The 17,911-nt window shown below is 39.2% G+C and overlaps 1 protein-coding gene across 1 annotated transcript; it reads left to right on the forward strand.

Moving 5' to 3' along the window:
* Window positions 1-6,053: 6,053 nt before the first annotated feature.
* On the forward strand, window positions 6,054-6,995 carry LOC110130936 (olfactory receptor 7E178-like). Its single transcript, XM_070465771.1, has one exon. The coding sequence runs from the start codon at window positions 6,102-6,104 to the stop codon at window positions 6,993-6,995; it is 894 nt and encodes a 297-aa protein (XP_070321872.1). The 5' UTR covers window positions 6,054-6,101.
* Window positions 6,996-17,911: the final 10,916 nt, after the last annotated feature.

Genomic DNA, 17,911 nt, shown 5'->3' on the forward strand with positions numbered 1-17,911 from the left:
GGTTTCCTTGATGTGTATGCCCAGAAGTGGGATTGCTGGGTCATATGGCAGTTCTATTTCCAGCTTTTTAAGAAATCTCCACACTGTTTTCCATAGTGGCTGTACTAATTTGCATTCCCACCAACAGTTTAAGACTGTTCCCTTTTCTCCACACCCTCTCCAGCATTTATTGCTTGTAGACTTTTGGATAGCAGCCATCCTGACTGGCGTGTAATGAATGGTACCTCACTGTGGTTTTGATTTGCATTTCTCTGATAATGAGTGATGTTGAGCATCTTTTCATGTGTTTGTTAGCCATCTGTATGTCTTCCTTGGAGAAATGTCTGTTTAGTTCTTTGGCCCATTTTTTGATTGGGTCATTTATTTTTCTGGAGTTGAGCTGGAGGAGTTGCTTGTATATTTTTGAGATTAATCCTTTGTCTGTTGCTTCGTTTGCTATTATTTTCTCCCAATCTGAGGGCTGTCTTTTCACCTTGCTTATAGTTTCCTTTGTTGTGCAAAAGCTTTTAAGTTTCATTAGGTCCCATTTGTTTATTTTTGCTTTTATTTCTAAAATTCTGGGATGTGGGTCATAGAGGATCTTGCTGTGATTTATGTCGGAGAGTGTTTTGCCTATGTTCTCCTCTAGGAGTTTGATAGTTTCTGGTCTTACATTTAGATCTTTAATCCATTTTGAGTTTATTTTTGTGTATGGTGTTAGAAAGTGTTCTAGTTTCATTCTTTTACAGGTGGTTGACCAGTTTTCCCAGCACCATTTGTTAAAGAGGTTATCTTTTTTCCATTGTATATTCTTGCCTCCTTTGTCGAAGATAAGGTGACCATAGGTTCGTGGATTTATCTCTGGGCTTTCTATTCTGTTCCATTGATCTATATGTCTGTCTTTGTGCCAGTACCATACTGTCTTGATGACTGTGGCTTTGTAGTATAGTCTGAAGTCAGGCAGATTGATTCCTCCAGTTCCATTCTTCTTTCTCAGGATTACTTTGGCTATTCGAGGTTTTTTGTATTTCCATACAAATTGTGAGATTATTTGTTCTAGTTCGGTGAAAAATACCATTGGTAGTTTGATAGGGATTGCATTGAATCTATAGATTGCTTTGGGTAGTATAGCCATTTTGACAATATTGATTCTTCCAATCCATGAACACGGTATATTTCTCCATCTATTTGTGTCCTCTTTGATTTCTTTCATCAGTGTTTTATAGTTTTCTATGTATAGATCTTTTGTTTCTTTAGGTAGATATACTCCTAAGTATTTTATTCTTTTTGTTGCAATGGTGAATGGTATTGTTTCCTTAATTTCTCTTTCTGTTTTCTCATTGTTAGTGTGTAGGAATGCAAGAGATTTCTGTGCGTTAATTTTATATCCTGCAACTTTACTGTATTCATTGATTAGCTCTAGTAATTTTCTGGTAGAGTGATCAGGTTCTTTATGCTGTTTATGATTAAGGTGTTGTGAGCAGTCATGTGCATTAGTACACATTTGCCAAGCAGGCTAGAATGCCAGCAAAGGGGTCTAAATTGAAACACGCCTTTCATCCTGGATAATCTTATAGGATACCGCCGTCTGGGGGACATGTTGATTAAAGTTCTAAGTTGATTCTGTTTGGAGAGAGATTGGGGAAGGCCATCTACCTGTGTCACAGAAATTAGGAAGTAGTCTAATATAGCGAGCATCAGAAAGACAGAGCTCATCTTTAAGGTGAGCGCCGGGGCAGCTTTTCAAAATCTGAAGTCCTGATCTGCCTTGCTTGTCAGGTCTTCTCCTCATGACCTTGTCATGGGTGGGATCTCATGTGCTGGCTCCTGGCAATTAGACTCTTTTATTTCCAAGAAGGAACAGACCCACAGAGAGGCTGGGAGATTTGCACACACTCCTCTTATAAGAAGTAAAAGACCCAGAACTCAATCATTAATATGCTTATTTCTTCTGCACCAGTTCTCTGTCATCTCCATACAGCTAAAACATATTTCTTTTCAAACCTATTTTGGCCCCTGAGGTAAAATGAAGGTAGAAGAATTGATTCATCCTTTTTGGTTCAGGGACTTCTCTGTGAACTGTGGGACTGACACAGCATTTACAGAGGCCATAATGGCCCTAACATGAAGGATTATAGGGTTTTCAATGACTTGTTATGCATTTTGCCTTCCAGTTTTGAATGTAAGGTTGAAAAGATTTCCTATACAAGATGAAAATATCAACTGCACCTATTATGAAATTATCACAAGACAGACTTCAAAGATATTTTCAAAAGATAGGCTAATAAAAGAGAATGCAGTTGGCAGAAAATGATTTTTCTTTTGAAAAAAAAATTATGCAATTAACATTAGTAAATCTGATTATGTCCCAACTGTTGAAACTGGGAAGACTGTCACTCACATATGATATACAAATTCCCATTTGTATGATACAGAGAGAAGTATAGAATTTTCACTGGACTGTTGTAAGCAGAAACTGATACAAATAAAAATATAATACATGAAATATAAATTAAATATTTATTTAATATATCAATAAAATATATTAAATAATGTATTATATTTAAATATATGAAAGATATATCAGAAATTTGTTAAATTTATAATAATGTATATAGTATAAATTTATGAACTGAACAAAATGTTTTCTTTTTGTGTGTCTGGAAAATATTTGAAGTATTGTTCGTAGTTCACAAAGAGACTTAAGCAAAACATTGTGGTAAACAAGTTCATTTCAGGAGCAATATGGATAGTATTCTGTTTAGAGAAGATTTTACAAAAGCTGGTTATAGATACATAAATGAATACTGACATTATGAAAGCATTTCCAGGGAAACATACCCATCAAGTTCATGGCACTGGTTGCTTTTAGCAATGTGTATGCTGAGGAATGGGATGGAGCTGAGACACCAAAGAAAAGTTAAATTTTATCTTAATGTTTCAAATCTCTATGAAATATGAGATCTGAAGCAAATATTATTAAATGTATATAGTTTAAAATAGGTAGGGGTTACTGATCATAGCATTAACTGGTAAGATTAACAGAGCTTCTACTAATGGTTGGGCAATGTTCTTAGGCAGTATTTGTCAAGCCCAGCTTCACAACACGGTGACCAGTAAAGTCACTTGTAGATCCTAAAATTGGTTCTAGACTGAGGCTGGGGTAACTGAGTATTTTTAAAAAGACACATGTAAATTCGAAGAAGAGAGTGGCAACTCACTCCAGTATCCTTGACCAGAAAATCCCATAGACAGACAGGTCTGATGGGCTACAGTCCAGGGGATCTCAAAGGGTCAGAGCTGACTCAGCCACTGAACAGCAACAAAAACAGCAACACATAAATTATCAACCAACACACAAATTTCAGTATTGGAACTGAAAACCACTTGTTTAAGCAATATAAATGATTTTTAAGACTTTATTTCAATAATCCTATTAGTGGTTGGTTTAGTTGCTAAGTTGTGTCCAACTCTTGTAACCACATGGACCAAAGCCTGCCAGGCTCCTCTGTCCATGGGATTCACCAGTTAAGAATACTGGAGTGGGTAGCCTTTCCCTTCTCCAGGAGATCTTCCCAACCCAGGGATCAAACCAAGGTGTCCCACATTGCAGGCAGATTCTTTACCAGCTAAGGCACAAGGGAAGCCCAAGAATACTTTGTCTAGGAGGGATAAGAGTGGGCAGCCTATCCCTTCTCCAGTGGATCCTCCCCACCCAGGAATCAAACTGGGGTCTCCTACATTGCAGGTGGATTCTTTACCAACTGAGCTATAATTGAGCCACCAGGGATAGTATAATATTCCTATTAGGAAGATCCAATTATTATCACAATTTTAGAGATCAAGAGATGGCCCAGAGGTGTTTACATTATATTAATTAGAATTTTTTCTCAGTTAAATCAGAATGTGACCTGCTAAAATAATGAAGCTGAGTTACTTTCAGGCAGCAGAAGTAAGAGAATTGTAATCCCTTTACCAGGAAGGATTGACATGAAAATCTGTTAACTCAACCTAAGGAGGCTGGGTCCTGACCTGGCTGTGGGACCTTCTCTGGGACTGAAGTCCTCTTCTGTAAATAGGCAGGTTTATGATCAGAAGAACCACACCATCAGGTATACGAAAAGGGACACATCAGTTAATATTGGAAATGCAAGTCTAAAGCTAAACAAAAGTTCATCTCACATCTCTTTGGATGACTTTTTAAAGAAAAAACTTAAAAGAAAACAAATATTGGTGAGAATGTGGAAGTGGGGGAACACTTGCACCTGATCATTGAGAATGAATATTGGTACAGTCATTACAGAAACCAGAATAGAGTTTCCTTAAAAATTAAAAACTGAAACTAATTGAAATAGATCTGCCATAGGCCCCAGCAACCCCACTTCAAGGTAGATGCCAAAGAAATAAAATTAGATGTCAAAAAAATAAAATTAACTCAAAGAGATAAATGCATTTCTTGTCAATGTGATGTTATTTGAAATACTGAAAATATAGATAAATGTCTATTGACAGATGAATAGGTTTTAAAAAACAGCTAATAATTCTGGCTATGTTCCTGAAATCTAACAGAGATCTGCTTAACTGTTACTACACACACACAAATAGAAACTATTTCTATTTGAAGTAACAGGTATGTTAATTAACTTGACTGTGGTAATCAATCCCAAGGTCCCTGTATATTAAATCATCACTTTGTATATCTTTAAAAAACCTTCATGTTGCACAACTCAAATATATGCAGTTTCGTCAATCACTTCAATAAACTGAAAAAAGAAAAGACAATGAAGTTGTATTATCCTGCCAGCAAAGAATAATGTCCAAAAATATTACATTGGTTTCTCATATCAGACATTTAACTGAGACAGTAGTGAAACAAATAATCCTATATATAATTTTAAATTTTCCTGAAGAATTCTTAAATTTTGTTATCATTTAAAAATTGAAAGTGCTCTGTATACTAACACCATATTTGTAGTCACCAGTCCTGTATGATCATAAGTGCTTAGTTAAACCATAATGATTAAACTTTGAGGCACACCAGAACCTGCCTACCAATTCAGGGAACATAAGAAACGTGGGTTCGATCCCTGAGTCAGGAAGATCCCCTGGAGGACCGCATGGCAACCCACTCCAGTATTCTTGCCTGGAGAATCCTATGGAGAGAGAAGCCTGGTGGGTTACAGTCCATAGGGTCACAAAGAGTCGGACACAACAGAAGCAACTTAGCAAAGTCAAAGATATGAAGTCTATACTAAATGACTTTTTAAAAACAACTGTGGGACAAGTGTTCCAGTGGCTAAGACTCTGCAATCTTAATGCAGCTCACCCTGGTTTGATCTCTGCTCCAGGAACTAGATCCCACATGCCCCAACTAAAGATTCCTTATCTGCAAGGGAGATCAAAGATCCTGCATGCCCACAACAAAGACGTGGCATGTAAAAGTAAATAAATAAATATAAGTTTTAAAAGAAGATAATCCTGATTTTTGAATAATCAATTATTTCATGAAGTAAGGAAGACAGAAGGAACAAAGGATGATCTAAAACTCTGAATGTAGTATAAAAGTGTGTTCTGGTTAGGGGCATTCATTTTTAATTTAGAATCCAGATGATACTGTCCTGCATTTCATAGGGACTTGTTAATATTCTAAATGAAGGAAATATCTAAAATTGTATATGAGTAAAATAAGATATATAAATATGTTCTAATTTCTGTACATTTGAATTATGCATTTTCTTAGAGGGAGAAGGAAATTTCTGATCCTGTATTGTTTCTAAAGAAGTAGGAGGTATTTGACTGAGATCATGGATGTAATACCTCTAACATTCTTGTTACCTTTAACTTTTGGGTCCAATTTTATAAAGGAAGAGTGTATAGACACAGGTGAATAACACAGAAACCAATGAGGGAACAATTCTAAACAGAATGTATCACACTGACAGATATTGCTGAAGGAACTAGAGTGTATAATCTTAGAAATGAATTGCTTGAATCCAAAATATGGACACAGTGCTCAATGCCCATTTACTTATTTCCTTTGTTTCCAGACCTCTTTTCTTTTTCCAGAGGTGTCCAAGATACACAGAACTGGAAATCTAACAAGCATCTCAGAATTCTTCCTCATGGGACTCTCAGATGATCCAGAACTGCAGCCTTTGCTCTGTGTCCTCTTCCTGTCCATGTACCTGGTCACTGTGCTGGGGAACCTGCTCATCATATTAGCCGTCACCTCTGACCCCCACCTCCACACCCCCATGTACTTCTTCCTCTCCAACCTGTCCTTGGTTGACATCGGTTTCATCTCCACCACAGTTCCCAAGATGATTGTGGACATCCAATCTCACAGCAAAGTCATCTCCTATTCAGGCTGCCTGACTCAGATGTCTATTTTTATCCTTTTTGCGTGTATGGATAGTATGCTTCTTACTGTGATGGCCTATGACAGGTTTGTGGCCATCTGTCACCCACTGCACTATGCGGTCATCATGAACCCACGCCTCTGTTGCTCCTTAGTTTTGGTATCCTTTTGCGTTAGCCTTTTGGACTCCCAGGTGCACAATGTGATTGTGTTACAACTTACCTGTTTCAAGGATGTAGAAATTTCTAGTTTCTTCTGTGATCCTTCTCAACTGCTCAACCTTGCTTGTTCTGACACTTTCACCAGTAACATAGTCAGCTATACCATCGGTGCCATGACTGGTTTTCTCTCTATCTCAGGAATCATTTTCTCTTACTATAAAATTCTTGTCTCCATTCTGAGAGTCCCCTCATCAGGTGGGATATACAAAGCCTTTGCCACCTGTGGTTCTCACCTGGCAGTTGTTTGCTTATTTTATGGAACAGCCCTGGGTGTGTACCTCAGCTCAGCCATCTCACAGTCTCCCAGGAAGGATGCAGCAGCCTCGGTGGTGTACACTGTGGTCACCCCCATGCTGAACCCCTTCATCTACAGCCTGAGGAACAAAGACCTCAAAAGGGCCTTGTGGAGGTTCCTTAGCAGCACAAACTCATCTTAGGATATGGCAACCCATTTGAGTGTATACTAGAAAATGTAGCAAAACTAAATCTGGAGCTCTGAAAATTCTACCTCTTTCATGACATCATTTTTATAGCTCTTATGGCCTTCATGTCTCTCCTCACTTTCTACCTGAATATTACTTCTCTATAGCTTATTCCCCTGCCAATGCAGGAAACACAGGTTCAATCCCTGAGTCCAGAAGATGCCTGGGGGAGGAAGTGGCAACCCACTCCAGCATTCTTGCCTGAGAAATCCCATGGACAGAAGAGCCTCGTGGGCTATAGTCCACAGGGTCACAAAGAGTCAAACAAGACTGAGCATGCACACACACACATGTTTTAACATGACAGTGAAGAGTTCTAGATCCTTTTTGTATCAAAATCACTCCTTGTAGAATCTCATTCTATCTATAAAGATTCTATATTTTTATTTTTGGTAGCCCAAGCATCCTCAAAAGATGAATAATTCCCCTTTAATATACCAAAAATTTACCAATTTTCCAAGCTCTTATATATTTTCAAGAGTAAATTCTATTCTCAAATCTTCACATGCTGTTATTTGAGCTACATGTCACTGCTCCTCAGCCTTGACTTTTATTGCAATCATCTGGGAGGTTTAACATACTGACCACTGGGTTTCTCCACCAGAGTTTCTGATTCAACTGGACCTGGGTGTGATCCAAGCATGAGGATTTTTTTTCACTTATTTTTATTAGTTGGAGGCTAATTACTTTACAATATTGTAGTGGTTTTTGCCATACATTGACATGAATCAGCCGCTCTCAGGTGGTTCTAGTGTGTGCCCACAGTTGACAACTACTGATCCAAGTCAAGTCTCTCTTTCAAAGGTGAACTTTATGCCTTGGGTCCTAACATTCCTCATGGACAAATGCTGAATATCCAAAAAGAGATCAGAGGTCAAAGGGGGAAGAAATGAAGACCCTGATGTGGTAATAAGCAATGCATTTTCCCCATTATTTCCAATAAATTTCTTCACATAGCTTCTCTACATCGTACACCTGGCCTGTGCTTTAGGGTGGGGCATTTGAAATCACATTCCATCTTGTGGTCTATGTTCCATCTTGTGTTCATCTTAACACACATTCAGCAGTGGCCTGCAAATGTCTCTTCACTCTAAAAGCTCAACGGGTCCCTTTATACCCCTCCGGCCCTCGGTAGAGTAGCTTTGTCCTTCAGTTATGATCACTATGGTACCACATTTTTCTTTCTTGTCTTTCAGTCTTTCAATAACATTTTAACCAACTCTCTATATTAAATATTCATCTATAAGCAGCTAATTGGTTTCTATTGCTTTTTTGACTGAACCTTTACTGATATTGTAGCATGGGATATAAAACTACATTGTATGATGCCTGCAGTTTCATGATTACAAAACCTGCGTAGGTAAGAAGGTTGATTATCCATAATATGTCTTAGTCATGGGTAACCAACTGAAAAATAGGTGATGATATTATTTTTCCAATTACACGTGGCTCTAATGATGCCTAAAGATCATTAAATCACCCAAGTCATCACAACAAATGTATCTTCTTTTATATTACTGTGGGATTGCAAAGGACCACATTGTCAGAAAAGGGAGTGTTTCCTTTGAGCAGTGGCATCCTGGTTAGGACTTCACCATGCATCCCTGTCTTCAGTCAAGATAATTCAGTTTTGGGGCTCCTTTTGTTTTCTACAAGATAAGCTTTAGAAACTCCTTAGAGATGTCACACATCATTTTTGTGGTAGTTATCTTGGTGTTATGAAAGCTTTCTATAACTAAATTAATTTGCTTTGCATTTTTCAGCCAAGGTTAAACACTTATCCACTGCATTGATTGAAACATAAATTGTAAAGAACGGAATCCATGTAACAGAAGATGAATTCATATTATTCAGTGGGAAAAGATACAGCACATTAAAATTACTAGTACTTTTAAAATATTATGTTAAATATATGTCCTAAAAGATTATATTTATTCTCCATTCATCCCAGCAAATCATAGGCAAGGAATCTTGGAAAAGGCCAAAGGAAAGTTGCTTTCTTTTTTTTTTTTTTTTTTTTACTTTTTTTTTTTTTTTTTAAATTTTTATTAGTTGGAGGCTAATTACTTTACATCATTACAGTAGTTTTTGTTATACATTGATATGAATTAGCCCTGGATTTACATGTTGTATATGGTTTAATTTCAAGGATGCTCTGAAAAATTTTTTAGCTGTTATTTTCAGACTGCACCATCATAAAGATTTCTAGTAAACATATGAATTTTTCAATTTGAGAATATTAGAATATACACATTTGAGTATTAATCTTATACTTTCTACAGCATTCGTGAAATGCCTTTCCATGATGTATAACATTGGCAAAATGGAGTAAATACACTTGCAAGACAAGGTTGGGTGAAATTACTGCTATATTTAAAAAGGATAACCAAGAAGGACCTACACGGAACTCTGCTCCGACATGTGGGAGCCTGGATGAGGAGGGAGTTTGGGGGAGAATAGTACATGTATTTGCATGGCTGAGTCCCTTTGCTGCTCACCTGAAACTATCACATAGTTAACCAGCTATACCACAGAAAAAAATTAGGTCCAAAAGAAAAAAAATTGGGGGTGAAATTAAATGATTAAAAAACACTGTGAAAATAATTTTGTTTAAAGATGTTCCCAAATGACTAGAAAATGGGATAAATTAGATTTCACCTTGTCATACAGGACAACTTTTTTGCGACTGATCTGTCTTACTGTCCTCTTTTTCTGGTTATTGTTCCATTCCACTAATTCTTCTGGAACAGTGGTAAACACAAGAGACATTCTTCTGGATTCAGAGGCACCTGTTTGCCAACAAAAATAGAGCACAAGTTTTTCCTAACTTTATTGAGAAATCATTGACATATAACATTGTGTAAGGGCTCAGACAGTAAAGACCAAAAACTATAAAACTCCTAGAGGAGAACATAGGCAAAACACTCTCTGACATAAACCACAGCAGGATCCTCTATGACCCACCTTCCAGAGTAATGGGAAAAAAAAGCAAACATAAACAAATGGGACTTGATGAAACTTAAAAGCTTTTGCACAACAAAGGAAACTATAAGCCAGGTGAAAAGACAGCCTTCAGAATGGGAGAAAATAATAGCAAATGAAGCAACAGGCAAAGAATTAATCTCAAAAATATACAAGCAACACCTGCAGCTCAGTGCCAGAAAAATAAATGACCCAATCAAAAAAATGGGCCAAAGAACTAAACAGACATTTCTCCAAAGAAGACATACAGATGGCTAACAAACATGAAAAGATGCTCAACATCACTCATTATCAGAAAAATGCAAATCAAAACCACAATGAGGTACCATTACACACCAGTCAGGATGGCTGCTATCCAAAAGTCTACAAGCAATAAATGCTGGAGAGGGTGTGGAGAAAAGGGAACCCTCTTACACTGTTGGTGGGAATGTAAACTAGTACAGCCACTATGGAGAACAGTGTGACGATTCCTTAAAAAACTGGAAATAGAACTACCATATGACCCAGTAATCCCACTCCTGGGCATACACACCGAGGAAACCAGAACTGAAAGAGACACATGTACTCCAATGTTCATCGCAGCACTGTTTACAATAGCCAGGGAATGGAAGCAGCCTAGATGTCCATCAGCAGACGAATGGATAGGAAAGCTGTGGTATATATACACAATGGAATATTACTCAGCTATTAAAAAGAATACATTTGAATCAGTTCTAATGAGGTGGATGAAACTGGAGCCTATTATACCGAATGAAGTAAGTCAGAAAGAAAAACACCAAGGCAGTATATTAATGCATATATATGGCATTTAGAAAGATGGTAACGATGACCCTAAGAGACACCAGAAGAGACACAGATGTAAAGAACAGAGTTTTGGACTCTGTGGGAGAAGGCAAGGGTGGGATGATTTGAGAGAATACCATTGAAACATGTATATTATCATATGTGAAATAGATCACCAGTCCAGGTTCAATGCATGAGACAGGGTGCTCAGGGCTGGTGCATTGGGATGACCCAGAGGGATAGGATGGGGGTCAGGATGGGGAACACATGTACATCCATGGCTGATGCATGTCAATATATGACAAAAACCACTACAATATTGTAAAGCAATTAGCCTCCAATTAAAATAAATTAATTAATTTTTTTAAAGATGATGTAATGGAATACTACTCTTCCATAAAAAGATTGAGATTTTGCAGTTTGCAACAACCTGGATGGGTTTGTGAGGTATTATGGGAAATAGATGGGGAAACAGTGGAAATAGTGTCAGACTTTATTTTGGGGGGCTCCAAAATCACTGCAGATGGTGATTGCAGCCATGAAATTAAATGACGCTTACTCCTTGGAAGGAAAGTTATGACCAACCTAGATAGCATATTAAAAAGCAGAGACATTACTTTGCCAACAAGGTTCGTCAAGTCAAGGCTATGGTTTTTCCAGTGGTCACGTATGGATGTGAGAGTTGGACTGTGAAGAAAGCTGAGCACCGAAAAACTGATGCTTTTGAGCTACGGTGTTGGAGAAGACTCTTGAGAGTCCCTTGGACTGCAAGGAGATCCAACCAGTCCATTCTAAAGGAGATCAGTCCTGGGTGTTCATTGGAAGGACTGATGCTGAAGCTGAAACTCCAATACTTTGCCACCTGATGCGAAGAGTTGACTCATTGGTAAAGACCCTGATGCTGGGAGGGATTGGGGGCAGGAGGAGAAGGGGACGACAGAGGATGAGATGGCTGGATGGCATCACCGACTCAATGGACATGAGTTTGAGTAAACTCTGGGAGTTTGTGATGGACAGGGAGGCCTGGCGTGCTGTGATTCGTGGGGTCACAAAGAGTCGGACTGAGCGACTGAACTGAACTGAATTGATGCTAAGTGAAATAGGTCAGACAGAGAAAGACAAATTTAAAAAAAAAAAAAAGAATCTGACTACAATGTGGGAGACCTGGGATTCAATCCCTGGGTCAGGAATATCCCCTGGAAAAGAGAATTGCAACTCACTCCAGTATTCTTGCCTGGAAAATTCCACAGACAGAGGAGCCTGGCAGGATACAGTCTATGGGGTTGCAAAGAGCAAGACATGACTGAGCAACTAACCCTCTCACTTTCAAGATGTACAATAGGATGTTTTGATACATGTATATATAGTGGCATGCTTACCATAATATTTTACTGTACAAACAACTACCACTGGTTTTCATATTCCATGTCCTGGAAATCGAGTTTGTCACTGACCCTAGTATCTTATTCCTTCTATTCACTATGAAATAATTTCAGTTTAGTAATACCTTTTTCCCTGGACTAATTCATTCAACACACAGTCTCTCCTTTTCATATGTGCCTGTAAATATCTGCCACGTGTTCTCTCCTAAAAATACCCTCTGGTACTTATCCACACACAGGTAAGTGCTGTTCTTCCCTCCACATCCAATTTTATTTTGGTATAAATTAAAGTTTTCTTCATATCACTCAATGACAAACCAATCTCTGTATTCCTCAGCAAAGAGGTCTCTAAGTCAGGAAGGCTGAATGGACAGGATTCAGAAGGTTACATCACACCAATTTCCACCTACATCCCACTTTATACAGTAGGAAAAAATCGGGTAAGCCCAAATACATTTTATTTATTAGAGTCTTCAAGAGCTGAGGCCACAAAAGTATCTAAAGAAGATATATTCTGAAGTTAGCTGATTGTTCTCTAATTAGAAAAAAATCAAAACACTTGGAATATTTGTTACATTTTGCCATGGAATGGCTGCAGGTTGTGCTAATGTTGATGCAGGGCCTCTCCTAGTGTATCAGAAGCCAGGGATCTACTTGAGACTGCATGACCTGAAGCAGGAGAGTGGGGTTCCCAGAAGTACCCAGTGGAAGAGGTTTGACTCAGATGGTAGTTTGTGTCCAGGGAAGCTTTGCTGGGAATATGCTGGAAAGTAGAAGGACGGGATCAGAGTCTTGAATTGCTTGGAGCACAAAGTCATTATAAAGATGAGGGCTGCAGCGGAGTGGAGGAGGGAGGGGGCAGGATCTGAGATGTTTTCAATGATCCCAAATGTTGATGATCATTATTTTGTGCATTTCCTTCCCACCGAGTTAAGATGTACATAGTGACTCGATTACAACGATGAGAATGTGGAAGAAGTGTTGGGAAGTCACTTCTGGGAACAGAGTAAAGTAATCTGGTTTTCTTTCCAGCTCCTCTTTCTTGCATTCTTGATGGCTCACATGGATAAAACCCAGTTGCCCTGCCAGGAGGCCATGTGTCAAGGAACTGAAGGAATTCTCTGGACAATATTGTGTGAACAGGTGAGTCCCACCAACAGCCTCATGAGTGTGCTTGAAAGTGGACACCTGCTGATTCAGCCTTGAGATGCCTGCAGCCCTGGCTGACACCTTGATTAAAACCTTCTGGTAGGCCTGTTGAAGTATTTAAAGTATCAAATATTAAATAATAAGCAAAAATAAATATTTTTCTAACATGCCAATGCAATTCATTTAGAGAAAGCACTTAGATCTGAAGATTTGTTCAAATTAATAGAAAAGTTATCCTTACAAATATTAACTGTGAAAATGGAAAGTGTATCACATCCTTTGTATAGAACTGATCTGGCATAGATGTCATGATTGATACAATGGAGTTGAAGCTATCAGACCACATTGAGTGGTTGAATTGAGGACAGAAGTCTAAATTTTATATTAAGATCCAGCTAGTTAGAATTAATAAGTAAAAGTACAGGAGAATTTCCTTCTGAGGATAAGAGGGACATAGACCCTTTCCAGGACATTCACTTTTTTCCTTTCCCTGTTCTGTTAATATTAACAAGTCTCCAGTGATTGGGACAACAGGGACCAAGTGGCTAATGATGAGTTTTCAGCACTGAACCCTCAGTTAATATCATTGTAAATACATGGTGCCTCCAGCTCATTAGTTCGTCTGTTCTAATATCGGAAATCCATACCTATGTCTCCATCCATTGTAGGAACCTGCCTCAGAAGGTCCAGCCTGAGTCTGTCTTCCTGTCTGTCCTGAGGAAGGTCCCTGAGACTTCATCACACACCAGGAAGGAGAGGATCAGTGAGTCTGTGCTCCTTGGTCATGGACCAGCAAAGAGGCCGCCCAGCCCAGTAAGTGCTGAGGGAGACAGACATGGATGAAGGGAGTTTGGGAGCATGATGTTTTTTTCCTCAACAAGGCAAATGTGACAGTTGGAATAGTTAGGTGGGAGGGCATCAATGTACAAATTTTTGTTCAGAGCCTTATACCATATCCTCTTATTCCTGGCTGGGGTGTGAGAACTCTCATTCAGAGTTCTGCTTCCACCCTCACTGGTTCTGTCTGTGACTGGCATCTCCCTGACCACAGCAGTGAATGGGTCTCTGTATACTTCCCCCTCAGCTTTAAAGAACTCTGAGAACAGTGATGATGAGGTGGATGACATTAACCACCTTCTAAGTAGACTCGATGGGCATGAGTGTGAGTAAATTCTGGGAGTTGGTGATGGACAAGGAGGCCTGGCGTGCTGCGATTCACGGGGTCGCAAAGAGTCAGACACAACTGAGCAACTGAACTGAACTGAACTGAAGTCACTTCAGTCATGTCTGACTCTGTGCAACTGTATGGACTGTAGCCTGCCAGGCTACTCTATCCTAGGGATTCTCCAGGCAAGAATACTGGAGTGGGTTGTCATGCCCTCCTCCAGCGGATCTTCCCTACACAGGGATTGAACCCATGTCTCTTATGCTTCTGCTTTGGCAGGCAGGATTTTTACCACTAACGCTCCCTGGGAAGCCCAATATTAACTATAATATACTGTGACTGCAGATTTCCTAAGTGCCAGGCTCGAAAGTATGCGTTTTGTTTCCTGCTTGATTTCATCTGCATAATCTTCTGATAATAAGGGCACAGACATCATTATTTTAATAAAAGTAAATGCATACAGAATTTTATGTAATTTATATCTGATCATGAGTTAGAAAGCATTGAAACCCATCAGTCTGGGCAGACTGACTCCAGACATAGGACACATGGGCAGTCCTCCTCCTTCAAACCCAAAGAGTCCTGTCACCTCCCTGTCAGTCCTGGCAGACTCACTGCTCACTATGTCCTTCCCTTTAGAGTTTTCTGGAGGACACAGAGGAGGGCAGTAGGTAGCACTGGCTGCATCTACTATAAGAAGGGTGGCCCAGATCACAAGAGAAAAGGGACACAGGATAATTCAGGGAGATTCTCTGTTGATCCTGCTCCCAGATGTAATGTCCACTGTCCACTTTCTCCTTCATGCTTATAATCAGCATACTCAATCACAAAAAAAAAATTATATACATTCAGAGTCTTATTGTTAATTCTTACTTAGGAAACTGAAAACAGTTTTAAAAATATACTTCATACATATCTGTGGTTAGATATCCATGGGTATTCCAGCTAAGTCATTTCAGTTATGTCTGACTCTTTGGGACCCCATGGACTGTAGCCCACCAGGCTCCTTGTCCACGGGATTCTCCAGGCAAGAATACTGGAGTTGGTTGCTATGCCTTTCTCCAGGGGATCTTCCTGACCCAGGGATCAAACCCACATTTCTTACATCTCCTGCATTGACAGCCGGGTTCTAGTGCCACCTGAGAAGTCTGCTTAAAGCTTTCAGAATGCCTGGATACAGTGAAATTTTGTGTGAGGGACTCTGGCTGACACCTTCATTTTGAATTCTGTTTGTTCCACTTATTATCAGTTTATCTGGGGACAAGTCCTTAGTATACATGAACTAAAGATTGTCCACTGAATTTATTACTTGTTGATGCAATTTCAGTGAATTACGATCAAATAAATAATGGATGCCCTCCATGTAATAACTGTGTGATGGATGCATATTGATAGGGCAAGCATGCAGAGTTCCAAAGAATAGCAAGGAGAGATAAGAAAGCCTTCCTCAGTGATCAAAATAGAGGAATACAATAGAATGGGAAAGACTAGAGATATCTTCAGGAAAATTAGAGATACCAAGGGAACATTTCATGCAAAGATGGGCACAATAAAGGACAGAAATTGTATGGACCTAACAGAAGCAGAAGATAGACATTAAAAAGATGTGGCAAGAATACACAGAACTATACAAAAAAGATCTTCCTGACCCAGATAATCACGAAGGTGTGATCACTCACCTAGAGCCAGACATCCTGGAATGCAAAGTCAAGTGGGCTTTAGGAAGCATCACTATGAACAAAACTAGTAGAGGTGATGGAATTCCAGTTGAGCTATTTCAAATCCTAAAAGATGGTGTTGTGAGAAAAGATTGACTAGCTTGATATGCCAGCAAATTTGGAAAACTCAGGGAAAAGGTCAGTTTTCATTCCAATCCCAAAGAAAGGCAATGCCAAAGAATGCTCAAATTACCACACAATTGCACTCATCTCACACACTAGCAAAGTAATGCTCAAAATTCTCCAAACCAAGCTTCAACAGTATATGAACTGTGAACTTCCAGATGTTGAAGTTGGATTTAGAAAAGGCAGAGGAACTAGAGATCAAATTGGCAATATCTGTTGGATCATCAAAAAATCAAGAGAGTTCCAGAAAAACGTCTATTTCTGCTTTATTGGCTATGCCAAAGCCTTTGACTGTGTGGATTACAACAAACTGTGGAAAATTCTTCAAAAGATTGGAATACTAGACCACCTGACCTGCCTGCTGAGAAATATGTATGCAGGTCAGGAAGCAACAGTTAGAACTGGACATGGAACAACAGACTGGTTCCAAATCAGGCAAGGAGTATCTCAAGGCTGTATATTGTCACCCTGCTTATTTAACTTATATGCAGAGTACATCATGAGAAACACTGGGCTGGATGAAGCACAAGCTAGAATCAAGAATGCTGGGAGAAATACCAATCACCTCAAGTATGCAGATGACACCACCCTTATGGCAGAAAGTGAAAAAGAACTAAAGAGTCTCTTGATGAAAGTGAAAGAGGAGGGTGAAAATGTTGGCTTAAAACTCAACATTCAGAAAACTAAGATCATTGTATCTGATTCCATCACTTCATGGCAAATAGATGGGAAAACAGTGAGAGACTTTATTTTCTTGGGCTCCAAAATTACTGCAGATGGTGACTGCAGCCATGAAATTAAAAGACGCTTGCTCCTCGGAAGGATAGCTAAGACCAACCTAGGCAGCATATTAAAAAGCAGACATTACTTTGCCAACAAAGTTCTGTCTGGACAAGGCTATGGTTTTTCCAGTAGTCATGTATGGATGTGAGAGTTGTACTGTAAAGAAAGTTGAGCACCAAAGAATTGATGCTTTTGAACTGTGGTGTTGGAGAAGACTCTTGAAAGTCCCTTAGACTGCAAGGAGGTCCACCCAATCAATCCTAAAGGAGTCAGTCCTGAATAGTCACTGGAAGCTAAAACTCCAATTCTTTGGCCACCTGAGGCAAAGGATAACTGACTCATTGGAAAAGACCCTGATGCTGGGAAAGTTTGAAGGCAGGAGAAGAGGACTTCAGAGGATGAGATGGTTGGATGGCATCACTGACTCAGTGAACATGATTTTGAGTAAACTTTGGAGGTTGGTGCTTGACAGGGAGACCTGGCGTGCTGCAGTCCATGGGTTGTAAAGAGTCAGACACAACTGAGTGACTGAACTGAACTGAATGATAAGGCTAATTTTCACATCATGTGATTTAAATATCTGGTGACCTGATGGTATACTTTTCCTACATCCCTGACAGAATATTTGGTTTTGTTTATGTTTTTCATAGATGAAAGAAAACAACTGAGGCTCTTTTATTTCTGATTCCCCAGAGCCTACTGGATTTCCTTGGGCCTCCCAGGTGGTGCTAATGGTAAAGAACCTGCCTGCCAAAGCTTGAGACATAAGAGACGCAGGTTCGA

The sequence above is a fragment of the Odocoileus virginianus genome, chromosome 3 (assembly GCF_023699985.2).
Source record: "Odocoileus virginianus isolate 20LAN1187 ecotype Illinois chromosome 3, Ovbor_1.2, whole genome shotgun sequence".
NCBI lineage: Eukaryota > Metazoa > Chordata > Mammalia > Artiodactyla > Cervidae > Odocoileus > Odocoileus virginianus.